The sequence below is a fragment of the Mandrillus leucophaeus genome, unplaced genomic scaffold (genome assembly GCF_000951045.1).
Source record: "Mandrillus leucophaeus isolate KB7577 unplaced genomic scaffold, Mleu.le_1.0 Scaffold1225, whole genome shotgun sequence".
NCBI lineage: Eukaryota > Metazoa > Chordata > Mammalia > Primates > Cercopithecidae > Mandrillus > Mandrillus leucophaeus.
Genome location: NW_012100599.1, coordinates 43,749 through 64,144, shown reverse-complemented (window position 1 = coordinate 64,144; position 20,396 = coordinate 43,749). Strand labels below are relative to the sequence as shown.

At 35.8% G+C, this 20,396-nt stretch overlaps 1 protein-coding gene across 1 annotated transcript in view; it reads right to left on the bottom strand.

The window, feature by feature from the left end:
• Window positions 1–299: 299 nt before the first annotated feature.
• The window catches only part of EPC2 (enhancer of polycomb homolog 2 (Drosophila)), a 44,679-nt gene continuing 24,582 nt past the window's right edge, over window positions 300–20,396 (bottom strand). The window contains exons 6-12 of the mRNA XM_011971457.1: window positions 19,526–19,615; window positions 17,809–17,954; window positions 17,336–17,679; window positions 7,334–7,470; window positions 5,353–5,512; window positions 4,104–4,437; window positions 300–2,483 (exon numbers count right to left, since the gene is read on the bottom strand). Coding sequence (XP_011826847.1) covers window positions 2,411–2,483; window positions 4,104–4,437; window positions 5,353–5,512; window positions 7,334–7,470; window positions 17,336–17,679; window positions 17,809–17,954; window positions 19,526–19,615 — 1,284 coding nt within the window. The 3' untranslated portion in view covers window positions 300–2,410. The remainder of the gene's footprint in view (window positions 2,484–4,103; window positions 4,438–5,352; window positions 5,513–7,333; window positions 7,471–17,335; window positions 17,680–17,808; window positions 17,955–19,525; window positions 19,616–20,396) is intronic.

Genomic DNA, 20,396 nt, shown 5'->3' with positions numbered 1-20,396 from the left:
TAAGAATATCCTACCATGTAAGAGTTACCCATTCTGTTATTTTTTAAAAACTTACCCACCTCCACCCATTCCAAAGAAACACATTCTCCAAGGATTCTGAAAGCTTACTGGACTCCGAGGACACTAATTTCCTGAGAAAACTAAGAAAGCAGTGCTGCCCAGTGCAGAAATAGACTATTCTTCAGTTTAATAAAGTGAAAACAAATATATGTCACTTAAGTTTTTGAAAAACAATGGAAAATGTGTATGTACGTAACTGAAATGCCATCCATGAAACAGTTACAACCAACAAAATAAGGAAGGCTTATGTTTCTATTTTACTTCAAAAGGAACAAATCAATTGGTCATCAGTCTTATAAGTTCTGGACTTGCCACCACCTCCAGAAACCGTACAAATGGATAGTTCTTTTGTTTTACTTATTTATAACATATATATCACATAAGGCAAATTCACTTCATGCTTTACTTCAGTAAAATGGGGAAAAAAGCTTTCTCTGCAATTGGCACTAAAGTTGTTTTAAGTTCTTAATAGCAAGGAGATACATCCAACTATAAGCAGAATGAACACAGTCATAATACATATCAAACCAAAATTATTTCCTTTATATAATCAGCAATGAGTAACTCCAGAGGTAGTATGGCAGAAACGAGCATGGATCCTATCAGGCCACAACCAAGACAAAATTAATATTTTTTCTATGGTTTTGACCATAAATTGCTTTACACATTTAGGACCTGAATAAAAACCACTTTCACCAGAAATCTTGGCCCATTAATTCAACTGACATATCAATTTACAACTTTCAGGACTGCAGATATAAAAAATGTAAAGTATAAAATTATGTAAGTTTGAAATGGTTTTAATTGTATTCATTAAAAATATTTACATTTCCCAGTACTTACTTGACAAAACCCCCTTGCAATATAATTCTACTCTAAACTTTTATTTATAAAATGAGGCTCACTTATGACATTTCAATGACTGCGATACTGCAAATTACTTACATTCTGTAAAATATCTTACGAACTTTCATATCAAAGGTAGTTTATATTGGATTATCGGAAACCCAATAGAGCCCACAGATGAGCTTCCTATAGTTCTTTTCATTAATGCTTGGAAAGCATGTGAACATGAAAAGTGCTGTTAAGTGCTATCATCTCCCTTAAATTTTCACTTATACTGTGTGCACATTGTGAAATAAACACATATGCAGCATGTCCATGTTTTGATATGTATTTTTTATTTCCCTGCAGTTTTCACTTATCAAGAACAAGTAACAGGGAAAGTTGTCTGAACTAGTGCATAAACAAACATTCTGAAACACCACTACACGTATCTAATTTACAAGAACCGTATAAAAAAAGTCACTAAAACACTACACTATGAAGGTGTCCAACGCTTACAGTCAGACTTTTTCCAACCCGTTACTTGCCTTGTAGCCACAGGAAAACTCTCCAAAATTGAAAAGACAATCTTGCCACAACCCTCCCCCCTCCCAACACCTGGGATGGCTCGATATCTAGACTTCCAATAATTATTGCAATGATATAATGCAATACATACCTGGTAAAGTATCTTTTATGTGGTGTGTTACAGTTTTAAAGCCAGTTAAAATATGCAGCCTTCAGATAAAATGTAATCCTCGAAAAATTTTCATATCTGCACAGTTTAAATGTGCTAGATGCATAATTTTTCCTATTCCATTTTTTGTGTAATTATTTTTTATAAATTGGTATTATAAATAGAAATATACATTCAAAATACATGGAAAAGTGAGTTACTACATTAAATTTGCATGTATCGATCCATCCCTTTCCCCTGCACAGTAATAGAAAATACTATTTTGCCTTGAACTTCATATTTGACAGTGAAATGCCACTAAAGTATTTACCAAAAAGTCCATCTAGTCAAATTGTGAAACAAAATGAACCAAGTGAAAACTTTACAGTTCCTTTAGAAAAAAATTACAAGAATTTCATTTCCTAGCTATGAATCTTTAACTTTTTAGACACAAAGTTGGATTTATTTTTACAAGATACAAAATGTAAACATGGCAAAATAAATAGTTAAAACAAGTGATGCAGGATCCCATTTCATGCTCATGATCCCATTAAAGAATTATTTTTTAAAATCCATTCAGTTGCAAATTCAAGTGCAAAAGCATGATGATGAATATCTACTATTCAAGTAACAGAAATAATATTGATGATACAAATAAACTATTTTACAAGGTAGTGATTTTCCCAATTTTACAAAATATACATCATATATGGATTTAACATCCAATATACTATAGTCCATTTAGGTCCATTGTTACACTCTGTGATCCACAGAGTGGTGCCTTTTGCATTCAGCTGGAATATGAATGACTGCACACCGTCAGCACAGGTCAGAGCCACATGGTTTAGGTTATGTCACTTCCATAGCTACTGTTGTCTCTGCTATTCCATTTAAGCCCAATCTTTCTGGTTCGTGGTTCTCTCTATGATAAAGCAAAGAATAAAATAAACATTAATACTCTCTAGAACACTGATGCTACCACTTAGTATTTACAAAAACATTGTTATGTAACTACAACTAAACATGACTTCACAAGAACAATTCCCATTTTTACGATTTCTAGAAAGGAATGAGAAAAATTTTTCTTCAGCTCAGAAATTCCAATAATTCCTAATTTTTTTTTATTATAGCTATTTTTTTTTTTTTTTTTTTTTTTTTGAGACGGAGTGTCACTCTGTCGCCCGCTTGAGTGCAGTGGCCGGATCTCAGCTCACTGCAAGCTCCGCCTCCCGGGTTTACGCCATTCTCCTGCCTCAGCCTCCCGGGTGGCTGGGACTACAGGCGCCCGCCACCTCACCCGGCTAGTTTTTTTGTATTTTTTTAGTAGAGACGGGGTTTCACCGTATTAGCCAGGATGGTGTCGATCTCCTGACCTCGTGATCCGCCCGTCTCGGCCTCCCAAAGTGCTGGGATACAGGCTTGAGCCACCGCGCCCGGCCTTATTATAGCTATCTACTTAGGAAAGATAATAATTTAACATAACATTTCAGTAGAAGCCAATGAGAAATTACTTATGAAATATGTATCACAGGACAAACCAAGTTTTCCTTTTTTTTCCTGAGAGATGAAGCATATGACACTCAAAAAGAATAATCATTAGGAGCACAGTATTACTGAAATTATTTTCCACTAGAGTTTAATTCTATAGGCTTAAGATCATGTATTAACCTATGCAAATCAATTTTTTTCTGATTCACTGTTCTCCTTGTATTAGTGTCATAGACAGAAATATAAAAACATTCTAAAATATATTATAGATGTACATTAATCCTAGAATATTCTCATTTTTAATATACATAAAGTAATTTACTTTCCCTTTGTGTATGATGCTAAAGAAAATACAAATTTGGATGTGAAACCTAAACTCTGGCACGGAGTTAATCATAACAACTCTCATCTTCCAGACTGCCTAAACTATAAAACACCAGACAAGAGTAACTTCACGCCTGTAATCCCAGCACTTTGGAAGGCTGAGGCGGGTGGATCAACACGTCAGGAGATCGAGACCATCCTGGCCAACATAGTGAAACCCCGTCTCTACTAAAAATACAAAAATTAGCCAGGTGTGGTGGCAAGTGCCTGTAGTCCCAGCTACTTGGGAGACTGAGGCAGGAGAATCGCTTGAACCCGGTAGGCGGAGCTTGCTGTGAGCCGAGATTGCGCCACTGCACTCCAGCCTGGGCAAGAGAGCGAGACTCCATCTTGGGGGTGGGGTGGGGGGGAGGGGGGAAAAGTAACTGAAGCTTCTAACATAGACTGTGATGTGTTTGACAATTTGATGTCCTTTTCTTTCTTTTCCTTTCTCTCTCTCTACTACTACTCTCCCTTTCTCTAATAATCCTACTAGGTCGGCATTTAAGCATCCTACTAGGCACCTTAAACAAATAACTAAGTCACAGAATTTTATACAGATCTTCAGTATCTATTGAAAATCAAGTCTGTCAATAAACACCTATTGCTTGAGCAGTGTAAAAAAAAGTCTTTTTCTTCCCACAGGACAGCCAGCACAAAGGGTTCTCATCACTGAAACACACACACACACCTTGCTATGCTGCTGATGGCACTGCTGGGAGTAACCTTTGGCACTCTGTCCATACTGGCAGCAACTGTGGCAAGTTTTAAGGCTGTTGGCGATGGTGCTGAAGTCCGTGTATTGATATGCACATTGACTGGAGAAACAACACTGACATTATTGAGGTGCACTGCATTTGTCAGGCAGGAATTGTTCATGGGAAGTGTCTGAGGACTGCTTGTGCACAATGCTGGGATTAAGTGGTTTGTAGTGGTGTGGCCAACTGTCCTTACAAGTTGTACAGCTGAAATCCCTGGGCTAGATGATAAAGCCATATTGGTGGAGTATAATGTTTTAGAGGTTCCTGAAAAAGAAAAAAGTCATTCAATTAGTATCATGAGACATCAATAAAACTATTTTTAGAAGTTTAATAAAAATAAATACAAATATTTGTATTTGAATTGAATGCCAAGTTAACTTTTCACACACCGATCTCTCCAAAGGGAGCTTCTGATCACTAAGTAGAATGTACTAATCTGCTACAACCCCCTAAACAACCTCTTTCTACTGGTCTACAAAAAAGAGCTTTGCAAAGTATCCTGCCGCCTGTATCTGGCAACTGTGGAGTTAAGTATAACAGGACAGATGGAAATGACAGTTGGGTTTCCCTAAGAATGCACACATGCATGAATATTAGTAAAAATGGACAATCAGGCTCATGAGTATATATAAAAGCAAATGGAAAATCCTAGGGTCTGAGAGGTAGCTGAAGGATGATAGGAACAGCAAGTTTTTGCGGACTCAAGGTACCAAGAAGCAGACAGGGTTTCATGGCAATACTCTATCTAAAGCGGGGGAGCCAGAGGAAGTATGCCTATGAGTGGTATGTAAGAGTGGGACGGCAAACCTGATTTCCAGTTTATTACTGTCCTGGGTTATATTTCACCTTTTTATCAATGCATGGATGATTCAATGGGGATGGTTAGCTCAACAGATTTCCTAAGATGTGAGGCAACTGACAGTATGTGAATGAAACCAGGAAGGGTAGAGTGTTACACAGGTTATGTATTCAATGGATGAGGGAGAAAACAAGGAGTAGATTCTATGTGAATTCTAGAAACATCTAGCTATTTCTCCCTATCTTTCCAAAGAAATCCTAAAGAGTCCTGATTGACTTCTTATACACATTTTCTCCTTGGATAAAAAAACAAAAACCACACTCCCAATTACTGAGTTACAACTTCAAGAAAGTAGGTACCATGTGAAACCCCAGCTGTACCTGAAGGCTGGACAACACCGTTTATGTTGTTGTGGCCAGTGTTCTGTTCCTTGGCTACCTCACTGCGACTTGGAACAGGTGCACTGACCACTGCAGATGCAGCAAAGTGGGCGCTTGCTGAGTCAAGTGTTTTAGACATACAGTCAGAGGTGCTTGAGCCCTATAGAATGAACAAAGTTAAATTCTCTAATTTTTAGATGTAATTTTATGAACATATTAAGGGATGGGGCAAACCCAAGAGGCTGTTGCCTTTCTAACCTTGAACAATTATAAGTGTTTAGATTAAGAGATCTAGGATTCCATAGACGATTTTTGGTAAATGAAGCAGGGAAGTGAACAAAAACTGGGAATTTATTTCTGAGAAAGAACTAGAGATTAAATAACCCAAGGCTTTAATGTTCTATTAATTTTTCCAGTAAATAGTAATGAATGCTTTTAAAAATGCTTGACAAACTAGATACTTGGATAAAATGAAATCATAGATATAATTAATAGATATTTTTGTCACAACGTGAAAACCTATCTTGGCCTAACCCTGAAACAGGCTGAAACTACTTTAGGCTGGTTAACCAAGAGACTCAGAAAAAGCAAACAAAGTAAAATTAAATAGCCATTCCTCCTTCATTCTGTATAAAACTGGTTACTAAGTCCTACAGCCCTAGTCCTTGAGCAAGTCCCAGATACACCTGGATGTCACAGGAGTGTTGGGCTCCAAAGTCACTGAGATACTCATGTTACTGGAGTCAGGATCTTTAAAGTCAGTGTACTGACCCTTTGAGAATGGGCTGAACCACAACGGGCAGATTCTAGCCTGAGAGCTCACAAAATATAACCAAGATTGAGTAAATCTCAGTTACTACTTTAGAAGTGGTTTTAGAATTATAGAGCAATAAAATTTAAGACCTAAAATGCAAGGTTTATGTTTTTCAGGTGGTTCAAATTTGAAATAAGATTTCTTAGTTTTGTTTTTAGTGGCTTAAAATAGAAATTTATCATCATATAGTTCTGTAGGCCAGAAGTCCACAATGAAGCTTATGGGGTTAAAATCAAGGTGTTGGCAAGGCTGGTTCCTTCTGGCAATTATGGTTTTATGAAGTATTTTTATTCTTATCTCTAGCATCTTTATTTAGTGGTGTCTACAAATAACTTCCCTTAGTGGCAATTTTCTTCTTCATTTTTAAAAACTTTTATTTATTTATTTATTTATTTTTTTGAGACACAGTCTGACTCCATCACCCAGGCTGGAGTGCAGTGGCGCGATTTAGCTCACTGAAACTTCCCCTTCAGAGTTCAAGTGATTCTCATGCTCCAGTCTCCCAAGTAGCTGGGCTTACAGGTATGTACCACCATGCCCAGTTAATTTTTGTATTTTTAGTAGAGACAGGGTTTTGCCATGTTGGCCAGGCTGATCTCGAACTTCCGACCTCAAGTGATCTGCCTGCCTCAGTTGCCCAAAGTGCTGGGATTACAGGCGTGAGCCACCGTGCCTGGCTGGCTGCAATTTTCTTCAACAGGAAAATGTGATTCACAATGGCAAGGCATTATGCTGTTAATATACTGCACAATTCAACTGAATTACTGCCCAGCTTATGAAGCACATCCACATGGCACTTAAACATATAGTTTAGGAAGTGGTTAGGAAAGTTATAACTTTCAAAAAAATCTTCTTTGGGGGAGTAGAGGTGGAGAATGATTCTTACAACTGCATATATAATTACTTCTATAAATTCTCAACAACCCTTCAAAAAATTTAAAATACCGTATCTGGCTCCAGAACTCTTCTCAAAGTATTAAGAGACTAGTTTATAAGCTAGTCACTTAAAATTACGTACATTAACTGAAAAGAAATTCAGGTTAGAGCCACCAAATCAAGAATGGCAAAACCAAGATTATCTTCTTGGTATCTGACTTGACTAAAATGGAATAAAACTACATACTGATGAAAGAAACAGACATAACTATGACGAAAAGAGCAGTTTACCTGTGCTTTTGGATGTGTCTGTTGCGAGGAATGCTGAGATTGCTGTTTCTGCTGAAGCTGGGCAAGTTGCTGCCTTTGCATCTGAACTAACTGCTGCTGATGTGTCTGAAACTGCTCTTCCGTGATACCCCCTGTTACTGGTAAACAACATGAATTTTGGAAATGAGTACGTTTTAAAAGATTTTTAATAACATAAGCAGAATATAAATTTACTCCACAATTAAGATGAAAGCAATAACAAACTACAATATGGATTATCAGAAAATAATCTAACGAAAATGGCAAATCTTCCATCAAGTGTGGTGTATCCTTGTATCTGTGATCTCCATCACATGCTAAGAGAAGTGCCTAAATGTAGTTTTTGTTGAATAATATAGTTCTAACATGAATATTTTACCATTTATTCAGACTTAGTATCTTTGAGACCACTCTTAATTCTCTACATTATGACGAGTAAGTAATGAGAAAAACTTTGATTTATTCATGTTAATAGTAATAAAATAATCACTAAGTTATAGCCTTAATAAGAAAGCAGGACCATCTGCAAGACTGTCAATGATTTTTACCGCTGGTTTCATACAATATTGAAGTGAAAATATTTTATTCTCTGATTACAAATCAAAGTAGAGAACAACATTCATCTAACATAACCATAACCTATAATTTAAGACAATAGATTCAATGTCTAAAGTAAATCCATCTATAAAAATATGGGCTAGAAATCAGACAAGTATTCAGAAAACTGAAGATAATATGTATCCTCAGATGTAATAAATTCTATTGTGACCAACTGTGTTAAAAGTGTGTTTCAAATGAAAACAAAATATTTTGTTGTTTTTAACAACAACAAAAATATTTTTGGGTTGGTAGAGCATAGATAAAATATTGCCAACCAGCTGCGTTTCTTGAAAAAATCAGCTAAGTTACAGAAACCATTTTTCTCAAAGAAATGTAAACAAAATTTCATTCGTTGATATTTCAGCAGATGATTGATAAATTGATTTAGAGAACACAAAGACATTTCCATGGAAGTCAGTACAATATTAGAGTCAAGAAAAATTAAATGACATGAGAAGAAATGTACTTTAGAGTAATTTTGCTCTATTTTTTAACTGCTCGCTTTCCTTTCTCCCAATTATTTCAATCAACAAATATTTACTATCTACTATAATGCAGAATGCTGCACTAAGAGTTACAGTGAATACAGGGGAAAATAAGAAGAGGATCTCTGTTACAAAGTCCTGGAATGTAGTTGGAAAGAAAAGACAGACATAAGAAATACCAATTAATGAATCAACCTTTACATGTAATTGAGTGATCTAATCAATATGACCTAAAGGAGTTTAGACTGGCAACTACAGCCTCAATCTAGCTTACTTAACTCTCCCAAGTTTTCTGTTGAGTAGGATCACACATAAATAATTTAAAAAAATATTTATGGTAAATTAGACATATAACAAGTTATGCCTAGTACAGTCTATTTTCTATGAAAAAGGAGTTATGCCCCAGAAATGAACAAAGCTTTGGATATACTCTCATTTCTATTCCACAATATTATCATTAAAATTTGTATTGGACTAGAAGGGGAAAACAGTTCTTAGATAGCAATGTTATTTTTAAAAGATTCAAAACCTTGGGGCTATTACAGTGCTCACTCTAAAATTTTAAAATTACCTGTATTTTTGAAGTACACATTAGTTATCTTACTGAATTACCAACAAAATCAAATGTCTTTCTTTGCACATGTTAAATTCACTGCAAGTGTTCTATTTTTAAATGAAAAAAATTTTTTTAAATTCTAAATTTATAATCTTCAAACTCAAATGAAAATGTGAAGTATTCATGAATTTCCAGCTGTTTGAAAACCTTGGGGAAAGAGATGAAAAATAGTTTATTAGATACAAAGACAGAAAGAAAAATCTTAAATTAAACCCAAATAAATCTGTTTAAGTCCTATGTGTACAGTTCACCAATTCAAAAGAAATGGACTTGGAATCTGGTATTACTACAACAGTCCTTAAGTCCAGTGTCAAGTGTGTCCAGAGTTGAGCTTTACGCTCTGGTGAAAACGTGAGAGGCACAATGATTAATATTAAGTGAGGAATAAGCCAAATAAGAATATATACTTTCAGTGGCTATTTCAAAATTGAGAGAGAAGCAAGAATGAGAATTTTTTCTTCTTTCTAGAATCTTTTAAGTCAGCTGATAAAATCTTACTAATTCAGAATAAAGTATATATCTAAATTAGTAGAAAGAACAAATTCCTGTTTTTTGGAGGCAGAGTCTTGCTCTATTGCCCAGGCTGGAGTGCAGTGGTACAATCATAGCTCACTGCAGCCTTGAACTCCTGGGTTCAAGTGATCCTCCCGCCTCAGCCTCCTGAGTAGTGAGTAGTTGGAACTACAGGTGCATGGCATCACACCTGGCTAATTTTTTAAATTTTTTGTATACCCAGGGTCTCATTATGTTGCCCAGGCTGGCCTCCAATTCATGGCCGCAAGTGATCTGCCTGCCTCAGTCTCCCAAAGTGCTGGAATTACAGGCATGAGCCACTGTGACCAGCCCAAATTGCTACTTTTTAACAACAACAAAAATATTTTTTGGGTTGGTAAATCATAGATAAAATATTGCCAACTAGCTGTGTTCTACCTGCTTTTATGAACACATGATCATTTGTGTACATATTAAAAAGGGAAACAGATAAAACTAGCTGTTTTTTTTGGGTGTCTGCATTTACTGTCCTGTCTTCTTGAGACTATTAATTTGCTCAGGAACCTTATTCTTTTCTCCTCATAGGAAACTCAGAAAATCCCAACCTAGTTGCAATCCAAATTATTCAGACTAATGGTCAGTGTTTCTTAACCTTTTTAAACCTAGGTGGACTTTGATACTAAAATTCTCATTTCTGATCCCATTTCTGGTTGAGAATCACTGACACAAATTTAATTTAATTCTATATGTATATGCTTTAAAAAATTACATTCATTTTTTTCTTTTCCCCCTCACCTGAATCTCAGTATGTTATATCCATTCTTGGCATCTAGCTCTTTATTATTAAGCAAGGTATTCTGTGCTTGCAACAAGCTGATTTTCCTCATTCAGAATTTTCTAGAGCACTATTTATTATTACTTCAAAACTTTAGACAAAAATCACCAAGAGTAATCAATGACACAAAATTGGAACATATACAAAACATCCTTTCTAACTCCTTTATTATTTTGGGGTGGAGGAAAAGTGGTATGAAATGCATAGTTTTAATAGCATGGACACAATATTGAATTGCAATTCTCAGGGTTCTCAGAGTTTACTTACTGGTAGGTCGGGCGGGGGGCAGGAGAAATTTGACTGAAAGCACTTTCTCTACTAATTATTTTTTCTTTCATAAGTTACTGAAATACATCCAGAAGATATTTCTTACATTGCTCTGGATTACCAAGAGGAACACATTAAAGTACATCAGAAATAAGTAATAGTTATAGAGTGAACAAATCTGTTTCAGAATAAGATACAAGACAGGGACCAGGGACCCAGCTTTGGGTGAGGTGATGGTGGCACCAAGGGCAAGTGGGAATGTACAAAAGGGAAATTGAGATTCTCTGCTTCTCTTGCTTAGGGCCAAGCCCAGTTTTTTCACTAGCTGATCTTAAGTTGCTAGCTTAAAAGTGAAATTCATGCTGGTCATAAATCTATCCCATCACATGCCCACAAATCTTATCAATTTCAAAGTAACCATAAATCTGATTGTTTTGTGAAGGCAGGAGTATTTCAATACTCCAGATAGATGAGAAGTATTCCTTTCCCTAAGTAAAATGTTTTGCAAAACTTCCTGGGTAACACATTCTATATAACACATTCGGCATACTTGTTATATGATTTTCCCTTTTATATACCCAAATATGTAATTCAGGACATTAGTAACATACTTGTATTTCTAGATATGTTGTATACAGAACAGTCTGTTTTTCACGAAAGCCCCTCACCTTTCTGGCTATCTTCTACAAATCTGATTCATTACCTATCTTGTAATTACCAGTCTACTTTTATTCCTCAGATAAATCCATATGCCTTTTCTTAGGTATCTGTCACCATCCTTGGAAAGCAGACTTTGTTTTCAAAGGTCCCAGCCATCCCTCATGAAATGAGTTCCTGTATGGTGCTCTGCCTAAGGTGACTTCTTAGTGATCAACTAAAAACATACTCTGTGTACCTCCACAGATTTTACACTAACACAATGATTATAAAGCTTTAGGTCCCTGCTTCTTAAGCTTGTGCCCAGAGGTATTCTTGAGTATATGGGCAATCTTTGTTAACTCTGTATTATTTTTGTTGACAAATGAAAAGAACAATCTAAACAGAAATACACTCTGGATCTTCTGGATGATCATCCCACAACAGAGTAGTAACACAGGATTTTTGTGCTTGTGCCTTTGTTTTTTCATCATCTCTTAACTTTTAATGCAGTGTTTCTTAAACTGGCCTAAGATGGATTCTTGGGAAGCCATGAATTTTTCAAATACTAGCCTCGACCAAATTTTCACAGCTTAATGAAGAATACCTAATTTGGTAGTAAAGATTATTTAAAAGTCAAAAAGAATACATTATCTAGTATTTCTTCATCTACCAGGTCAGTCTTTGTTACAAGTTTTCTTTTTTTCTTTTTTAAGAGACAGGGTCTTTGCCTGGGTGCAGTGGCTCACGTCTGTAATCCCAGCACTTTGGGAGGCCAAGGCGGGTGGATCACCTGAGGTCAGGAGTTCAAGACTAGCCTGGGTAACATGGTGAAACCCCATCTCTGCTAAAAATAAAAAAATCAGCTCGGCGTGGTGGCTCGTGCCTATAATTCCAGCTACTTGGGAGGCTGATGCACGAAAACTGCTTTGCTTGGGAGGCGAAGATTGCAGTGAGCCAGAATCATGCCATTGCACTCCAGTGTGGGCGAGGGAACAACACTCGTCTCAAAAAAAAAAAAAAAAACAACACAGAGAGACAGGGTCTTGCTATGTTGCCCAGGCTGGTCTCAAACTCCTGGCCTCAAGCCATCCTCCCACTTTGTCCTCACAAAGTGCTGAGATTACAGAGGTGAGTCACTATATCCAGTATTACAAGAGTTTTGGTATATGCTTTATCAAAGATATGCTGACTATATGCAATTTTTGTTTTAAAGGACAGATCTGGGGCAGGATTAAAGGGCAGAGAGAGGGATCTTACATCAAATCTTCTGGGTTAGAGTGGGAAGTCAAATGAAAGTTCATATAAACCACTGGAGCTACTCCGCTGACAAACATATCCAGGAGGGTTGACATTACCTTTCCAGGACTGTATACATCTTACAAATGTAACTCTTACAGTGAATGGCAAACTAACCAATAAACTGAGTCTTTGTGGGTGGGGAGTGGAAAGGTGAGGGGCGTTGGGGAATGGAGAACAAATAGATGTGAGGATAATGAAAAAAGACTAAAAATCCATTTAAACTTCTGAAACCCAAGCCAAATATTTACAATTGAAACTTCGTTATTTCCTTTTATAGTTTAACTAAAGTATTTTAATCCCTTAGGTCTGAATCCATTTCTCACCTCTGGAAGCAACTCTAATCCTTAGCTAGATGCTAAATCACATTATACCAATCCTAAAACTATCATACTTGCACACATTTATGACGATTTAAGAATGAATGGGAAGAGAAACTGAAGAAATTAAAAATCAAGAATTTCTCTTGGAAAACTTTACAAACAATGATTTTAGAAATTGGTAATATTAAGATATTTAAAGTTGTCAAAAAGGCTGCTGGTATCTATATATTATGACAGGTAAGATAAGAAAAAAGTATTATGTTAATTTGCAACCATGCATTAGTGAAAACTAAAACTAAATGTAAATTAATCTGTCCTTTCAAATCTGAAAAAGCAAAGCACTTTTAGATACAAAATGTATTTTCTTGAGTTCTGGATTTAAGAACATCATCTCAAAGAATAATACTGTAGTTTCAAAGGATTATCCCCTGTTTATGTGAAGAAATTACATTCTTCATGTACATACTACAATTTGCATGTGCTATTAAGTAAGTTCCTTGAAGGACTGTCTTGTAAAACTGCAACTTTTAAACATTTAACCCAGTGTTTCCCATATAAGAGACACTAAATGATGTATGAAATTAATTTCTCTTGGTTATTCAATTGTCATGTTCACCACAATCAATCTATTCTTTATCCTGCTTTTTTTCTTTGAGAAGTGTTTTTCAATTAAGAGGATATACCTTTATTTTACTTAAAGGTTAACGAAACACATCTCTGCTTTCAAATGAAGTCTTTAGTTTTGGTTCTAATACCTAGGATACAGTTTTCAATTTTCCTTTAAGTATATAAAAGATAACACACACACATATATATGCAATTTTTGCATATATATATGCAAATATATATATTTATTTATTTTTTTGAGTCAGGGTCTTACTTTGTCACCCAGGCTGGAGTGCAATGGCAGGATCTTGGCTCACTGCAGCCTCTACTTCCTGGGTTCAAGAGATCTTCCCCCCTCAGCTGGGACTAGAGGCACGTGCCACCACACCCACCTAACTTTTGTATTTTTAGTAGAAACTGGGTTTTGCCACGTTGCCCAGCCTGGTCTTGAACTCCTGGCTTCAAGTGATCCACCTGCCTCAGCCTCCCAAAGTGCTGGGATTACAGGCATGATTCACTGTGCCTGGCCTAGAATATATTTTGGACACATGGGCTATGACTTGGAAAACATTAATCAGGGCTATTAACAACATTTAAGAGAAAATTATTTGCCACTAGCCCTTAATTCCACATAAGATGCAGCCCTCTTTTTAATTTTTGTTTAAGAACTAAGGAACTTGTGATATAAATAAAGTGCATTATGTTTCTATTTCTGATTAAACTCATTTGCTGGGATTTCCCAGCTGTGAAATGGACAATTTAGTACTAATAATCTGTTTAGTTCAGTGTTACTCTCTGCCAGGGAGAAGTACAATCCAGTGTTAGTCTTGTTCCCTTATTTTTTGTCTTGTTACTCTTAAAAACAACTGTGCTCTCAAGACCAAGCCCACTAAGAACAAGCAGAAGGAAGAAGTGTTCAAGACACATAGATTAAAAAAACCAAACACATGAGGATCCCATTCTTTTGCTGTATCCTTAAATACATGAGGATACATCCATCAAAAGTAAAAATACAGTTTTCTAAAACTCCCTCATCCTTCTGTTTAGGTAGATGAGGAAATTCCTATCCGTATTCATGGAATTGTAACTGATTTCACTTAAAATTATTATCTAACCAGAACTAAGAAATCTATATAATGAATATAACTGATACAAATCATTAAATTATAAATTTTCAATTATTTTTTTAAATGCTGTTAAAAAACTTTTTTCATTATGTATTTGTATTGCCATGCCTATATTTTAAAACAAAATACATCTGTTGAAAACAAAAAACCTTGTGGTCCCAGTGACTAGAGGAGTCACAGTCAAGAAGAATGAGTTCAAACAAAATCTTTTACTCTAGGAATAAATTACTAAATAAGACAGATATGATTTCAAAACACTGAATTCTAATGTACCTTAGTTGTTGCTTAAGTCTTAAAATTTTTTAAGGAAAGAAATGGTACTGTGTTGAGGGTATTAAAAAATTTCAGATAGGAAAAATCACACAGACCAAAAAGATTATTTTTTTTCCAATGGTAAGGTAAAGATAAAAATACAAAAAAACTTGTTGTCTATGATGTTAACATAGCCTACTTGTGACTTAAATTCCCTGAGAAGTACATGCACGCCTAACGTAACAGTTTAAATGCTTATTTTATGTTGTATGGTAGTGTCATAGGATTACAGAGGTGATTATAATGGAACTATTTAAGTCGTATTAACTTATATTTTGGACCAATACACATGTCGTATTGATGATATAACAATATATACAGGCCGGGTGCGGTGGCTCAAGCCTGTAATCCCAGCACTTTGGGAGGCCGAGACGGGCGGATCACGAGGTCAGGAGATCGAGACCATCCTGGCTAAAATGGTGAAACCCCATCTCTACTAAAAAATACAAAAAAAACTAGCCGGGCGAGGTGGCGGGCGCCTGTAGTCCCAGCTACTCGGGAGGCTGAGTCAGGAGAATGGCCTGAACCCGGGAGGCGGAGTTTGCAGTGAGCTGAGATCTGGCCACTGCACTCCAGCCTGGGCGGCAGAGCGAGACTCTGTCTCAAAAAAAAAAAAAAAAAAAAAACCAAAAAAAACCAATATATACAACACATATATACTTTCTGGAAAAAAGTCAAGTTAAATCTAGAGTTAATCTGGAATGTATAGTACGAAGCTGAAAATATCTGACAATGTTCACGCTGAGAAGGAAAACATTAAAATCACTTTTTAATGTGGTATACATCAGCAGAGAAAACAATCAGCCTACGGTCAAATGTAATTATAAATGCCTCTATATGGTATGTTTTAAACTCTCTTTTTAAGAAAAATTATTTTGAGAATGTTTAGTACAGGAATTCCATTTAGCTAAATAAACTGGAACTTTGTCTTAGAGCTGGCTGAAAAAAGATCTGATTTAATACTTGTCAACTTTCTACTATCTTTAGATTTCTAATAATCCTGCAGCCTCAAATTGTATTACACATTTATCCATTTCAGCTTCAAGCACTCTTTCAACTTCACAGACTCATGAACTTTATATAATGGGAGGCCATTTTCCTTACTTAAGTTCGTTTAGGAGAAAATTAACCAACTAATTTGGATAAATGATATGCCAATTTCTAATCATTCAAACAAATCCAATATTTCATTATAACCTTTAAACAAATCACTGTACAAGTCAAGTTGGAAAAGAGGCAGTTCAGTAGCTAAAAGAGACTGAACACTATTGAGACCAATCAAGCTAAAGTGATTTATGATCACTGTAAGGAAGTTTAAATATGATAATTTCACATCCTAGAATGTATCATCCAGGAAGTAATTTAGCAATACAAAAAAAAAAAGGTATCAACAGTGTAAGTCTCTATGTTAGTCTTGGGATACAATGCACATATACAATGTATACATTATAAAGATATTTATAAATTATACATACTTGCATACATGTGATAAACAGACCACAGAAGAAAACAAATCAAAATTGTACCTTAGATTCTCCAGATATCATACATTATTTACAATGTACATGTCATAAAAATATTACATTAATTTGAATACATCTCTTAAAATTGAAAAAACTTCCTGATCTAACTAGAGGTAAGCTATCGGACAAAAATTATTATTCATAGGGGCTTGGCACAATGGCTCATGCCTATAATCCTAGCACTTTGGGAGGCTGAGGCAGGTGGATCACCTGAGGTCAGGATTTCGAGACCAGCCCGGCCAACACGGCGAAACCCTGTCTCTACTAAAAATACAAAAATTAGCTGGGCATGGTGGTGTGCTCCTGTAGTCCCAGCTATTTGGGAGGCTGAGACAGGAGAATCGCTTGAACCCAGGAGGCAGAGGTTGCAGTGAGCTGAGATCACGCCACTGCACTCCAGACTGGGCGATACAGCGAGACTCCATCTAAAAAAAAAAAAAAAAAAATTATTCACAGGGAGTCTCCTAAAAATCATTTTCCAGAAAGAGTTTTCAAAGGTACTCTCAAGGAGTAATGGTTACATTTAATCAAAGATTACGCACCAAAATGAAAATTACCTTTAACATAAGCAGTAGATAGTACTGCGCTGTGACTATCTGGTGGCAGCTTATAAGCAGTGTGCTTTCTAGGGAAGTCTGTATGTATTCTGCCTACATTTACCACACCAGGAATACACCCGAAATAGATGTCAGTGGTTTTACAGTACTAGTTAGGACAATTTGGTTAAAATGTGAGGCAGAACAGTACAATTTTGTTTCTTAGGTTGGGGAAAAAAATGCAGTAGGTTAAGATAAAATTCCTTTCCCAATAAAATTAAGTAAAAAAGAATAGCAGGATATACTTTTAACACAGCAACAGCTTACCTGATATGCCATTCTTGCTGGTGTTCAATAAAGCTACAGATGCTGCAGAAACTCTTTTATTGTTCACAGTCTGCCCTGGTTTTCTTGAGGTACATTCTTCACTATCACTGTCCTGTAAATTTAGTAGCCTTGGCTGGAAACACTGTAGTCGACATGATCTGATATTGCTTAATATTTCAGAAAGGGACAGTCTATTTTCACAATGTTTACTGGAAGCATTGGTCCGAGAGAAATTAGAAGAAAAGTCTATAGTTTGGGAAGAGCTTGAAAAACTATTCAGCATTTCAGGGTCTATCTGTTTTAGGACTGGGTCATGTTCTGTGGATATTCGGTCCATTATGACCCTGAAAAGCAAAATAAAACCAAACATTAACTAAGACAGCTGAACATTTTTTCTTTGTCTTCTGTTCCAGATAGCAAACAAAAACCAAAAACCAAAAAACAAATACCAAAAGTGAAAACAAATACTTCACCTTCCACCTCTGCCAATTCGCCTCCTTGCAAATCCTATACATCTTCTTGGGACTGTAAGTGTTGTAAGGCAATGCCTATACCTCAACTTATCCAAATCTGCCAGTTCTGAATTTTCACATGAATGGTTAGCTTGGTCCAAACGAGGCTGCAAAGAAAGAAAAAAAAAAACCCAAAAAACTCATGGAGTAAATTTGAAATGAAGACAGGTTAGATCATGATAAACATGAAGTAACTGCAACATTAGCAGAACAATTAAAATCTAGACATAAAACTGTAAAAATGGGGCTTCACTGACTATTAATCAGGTTAAATTTTACAAAACTGAATCAAAAGTTCACTCACCAAGATTACCCAAACTGAATTTAGTTTCTAAAGATAAATTCACTTAGGGTCCATTATACTTAAAAAGGAATGTATCTTTTTTAAAAAAAATGCAGCTTTTAACGTATGTGTACAAAGTAGAGATGGTGAAATTACATTGTAATTTGTAGGCTTCCTACTGAGAAACCAGAAACAAAATTTTTTGGACTAAAAATTGCATTTCAAACTCTTAAAGGGTCAAACTGAAGCTTCCTCTTTACTTTTAAGAAACACATATCCAAGCGGGATGCAGTGGCTCATGCCTGTAATTCTAGCACTTTACGAGGCCAAGACAGGAGGATCACTAGAGACCAGGAGTTCAAGACCAGCCTGGGCAATGTAGCAAGACCCTATCTCTACAAAAATTACAAAAATTAGCAGCATGTGGTGGTATGTGCCTGTAATCCCAGGAAGCTGAGGTGGCAGGACTACTCGAGCCCAGGAGTTTGAAGTTACGGTGAACTGTATGATTGCATCACTGCACTTCAGCCTTGGTGACAGAGCAATACCCTGTCTCTAAAATAAATAAATAAATAAATAAATAAATAAATAAATAGAAAGAAAGAAAGAAAGAAACAGCCTGTTCCCTGCCTTCCCATTCCCTTCATCATTTTATCATGCTATGTCTGTCCCCTTTCATTAAGAATTTTCCCTTCTCTCTTCAGCATAATTAGTAAACAAATCTCCACCTCTCCTAAATTTACACACCCTAAAATAGTTGTCAGTGTATGTTTACCATTACATAGCAAGATAAATGATCTCCACAAGCCATATAAGAAAGTCAAAGCCATCCTCACAATGCTACATTATACCTCATTCGAGAACCTTGGAGAGTGATATAATGCGACTTCATAGCATAAAGCAACTTCTAGGTGTGGCAAAAAGTTATGAATACAATTATTAGACAAAACACTGCCATTATGAAGTTTAAAAATTATTATTTTGTTTGATACCTACTAGTATGTATGCACAAGATGGGCTTGCATAACAATAAATTTCAATAAACACCTAGTAGCCATCAAAGGTTCTAGAACCAACTTACAAATTCTGGGTTTACCTAATTCTAGTAATGACACACTGAATAATTTTTACAACTGCTGAAGCTATAATTAGTGCCCAAAATGAAACTAAATTTCTAAAATGTGAGGAATTATCAATTTCCAAGAAGAAGATTCCGATGCCCTTTGAAAGGACTCAGTACCTTTTAGCATCTTTTACCAGTATTCACATAAAGGATATTACACAAAAAAAATTGATGCATTTCCCATTTTTAGATCAAGACTAAGTCATCTTGACACGGGTTACCTGTTAATTTCAGTTCACAAAAACACCACACACACACACAAAAGTTCTTACAGCATAATACTGGCATCCTGCCCGCCTTCTGAAAGCACAGGGACCATCAGGATCATTTTCTTCTTCCGGTTCTGATACTGGGGACAAAACCTAGACAAAAGAGGAATTCCATTTAGGAGTTATCAAAAGTCAATAGATCAGTGTTTGTAATGCTCTAAAATTTAAATCTGATCACAAACAGTAAATCGCTTCTATATTACATATCGTAGGTACTGAATTCCCCCAAAACATTAAATGACTAGCAAAAATTTTCTATGGTTAAAAATCCTTTTTAATGGATTAGTTCTTTCAGGTTAAGTATACATGGCATTGGCAATGCTTAATTGCTTCTAAACATGAAGTGCTAAGACTTAGAATTAATATAGTTTTTATACATCCCATTATATTTTATAAATAATGTATGTGGCTATAAATATTTAATGACAGTTATACTTCACCTATAGGTAAGTGTTTTTATCCAATAACCTTATCTCTCTGTAATAAAGCCAAAAACTAGGACATAAAAACAGCTTATAAATAGCCAAAAAATCACCACAACAAAAAAACCTCAAAGGCCATAAAGGTCAGGTTTTATTCAAAGGAAAATCTTGTATCTCCCCACTCACTTTTTAAAAATCACTTTTTAAACTTAGCAGATCAGAAGTAGAAAATAAGAAGAGAAAAGAAGACTTGCTAAAGTAAGCAGATTGGTTATAGAGAAGAGATAAGCCCACAACGCTATAGGAAAAGAATAAAGACTTTCAGAAAGCTGTTACGTATTAGAAAGCACTCTGCCCAGGCCATGTCATATCAGGCCAAATATCCCTAGGTAACTGAGTGGGCTTCTAGGGCAGTAGCACTGACCTATCAGAGCACACTTTATAAATGTCAT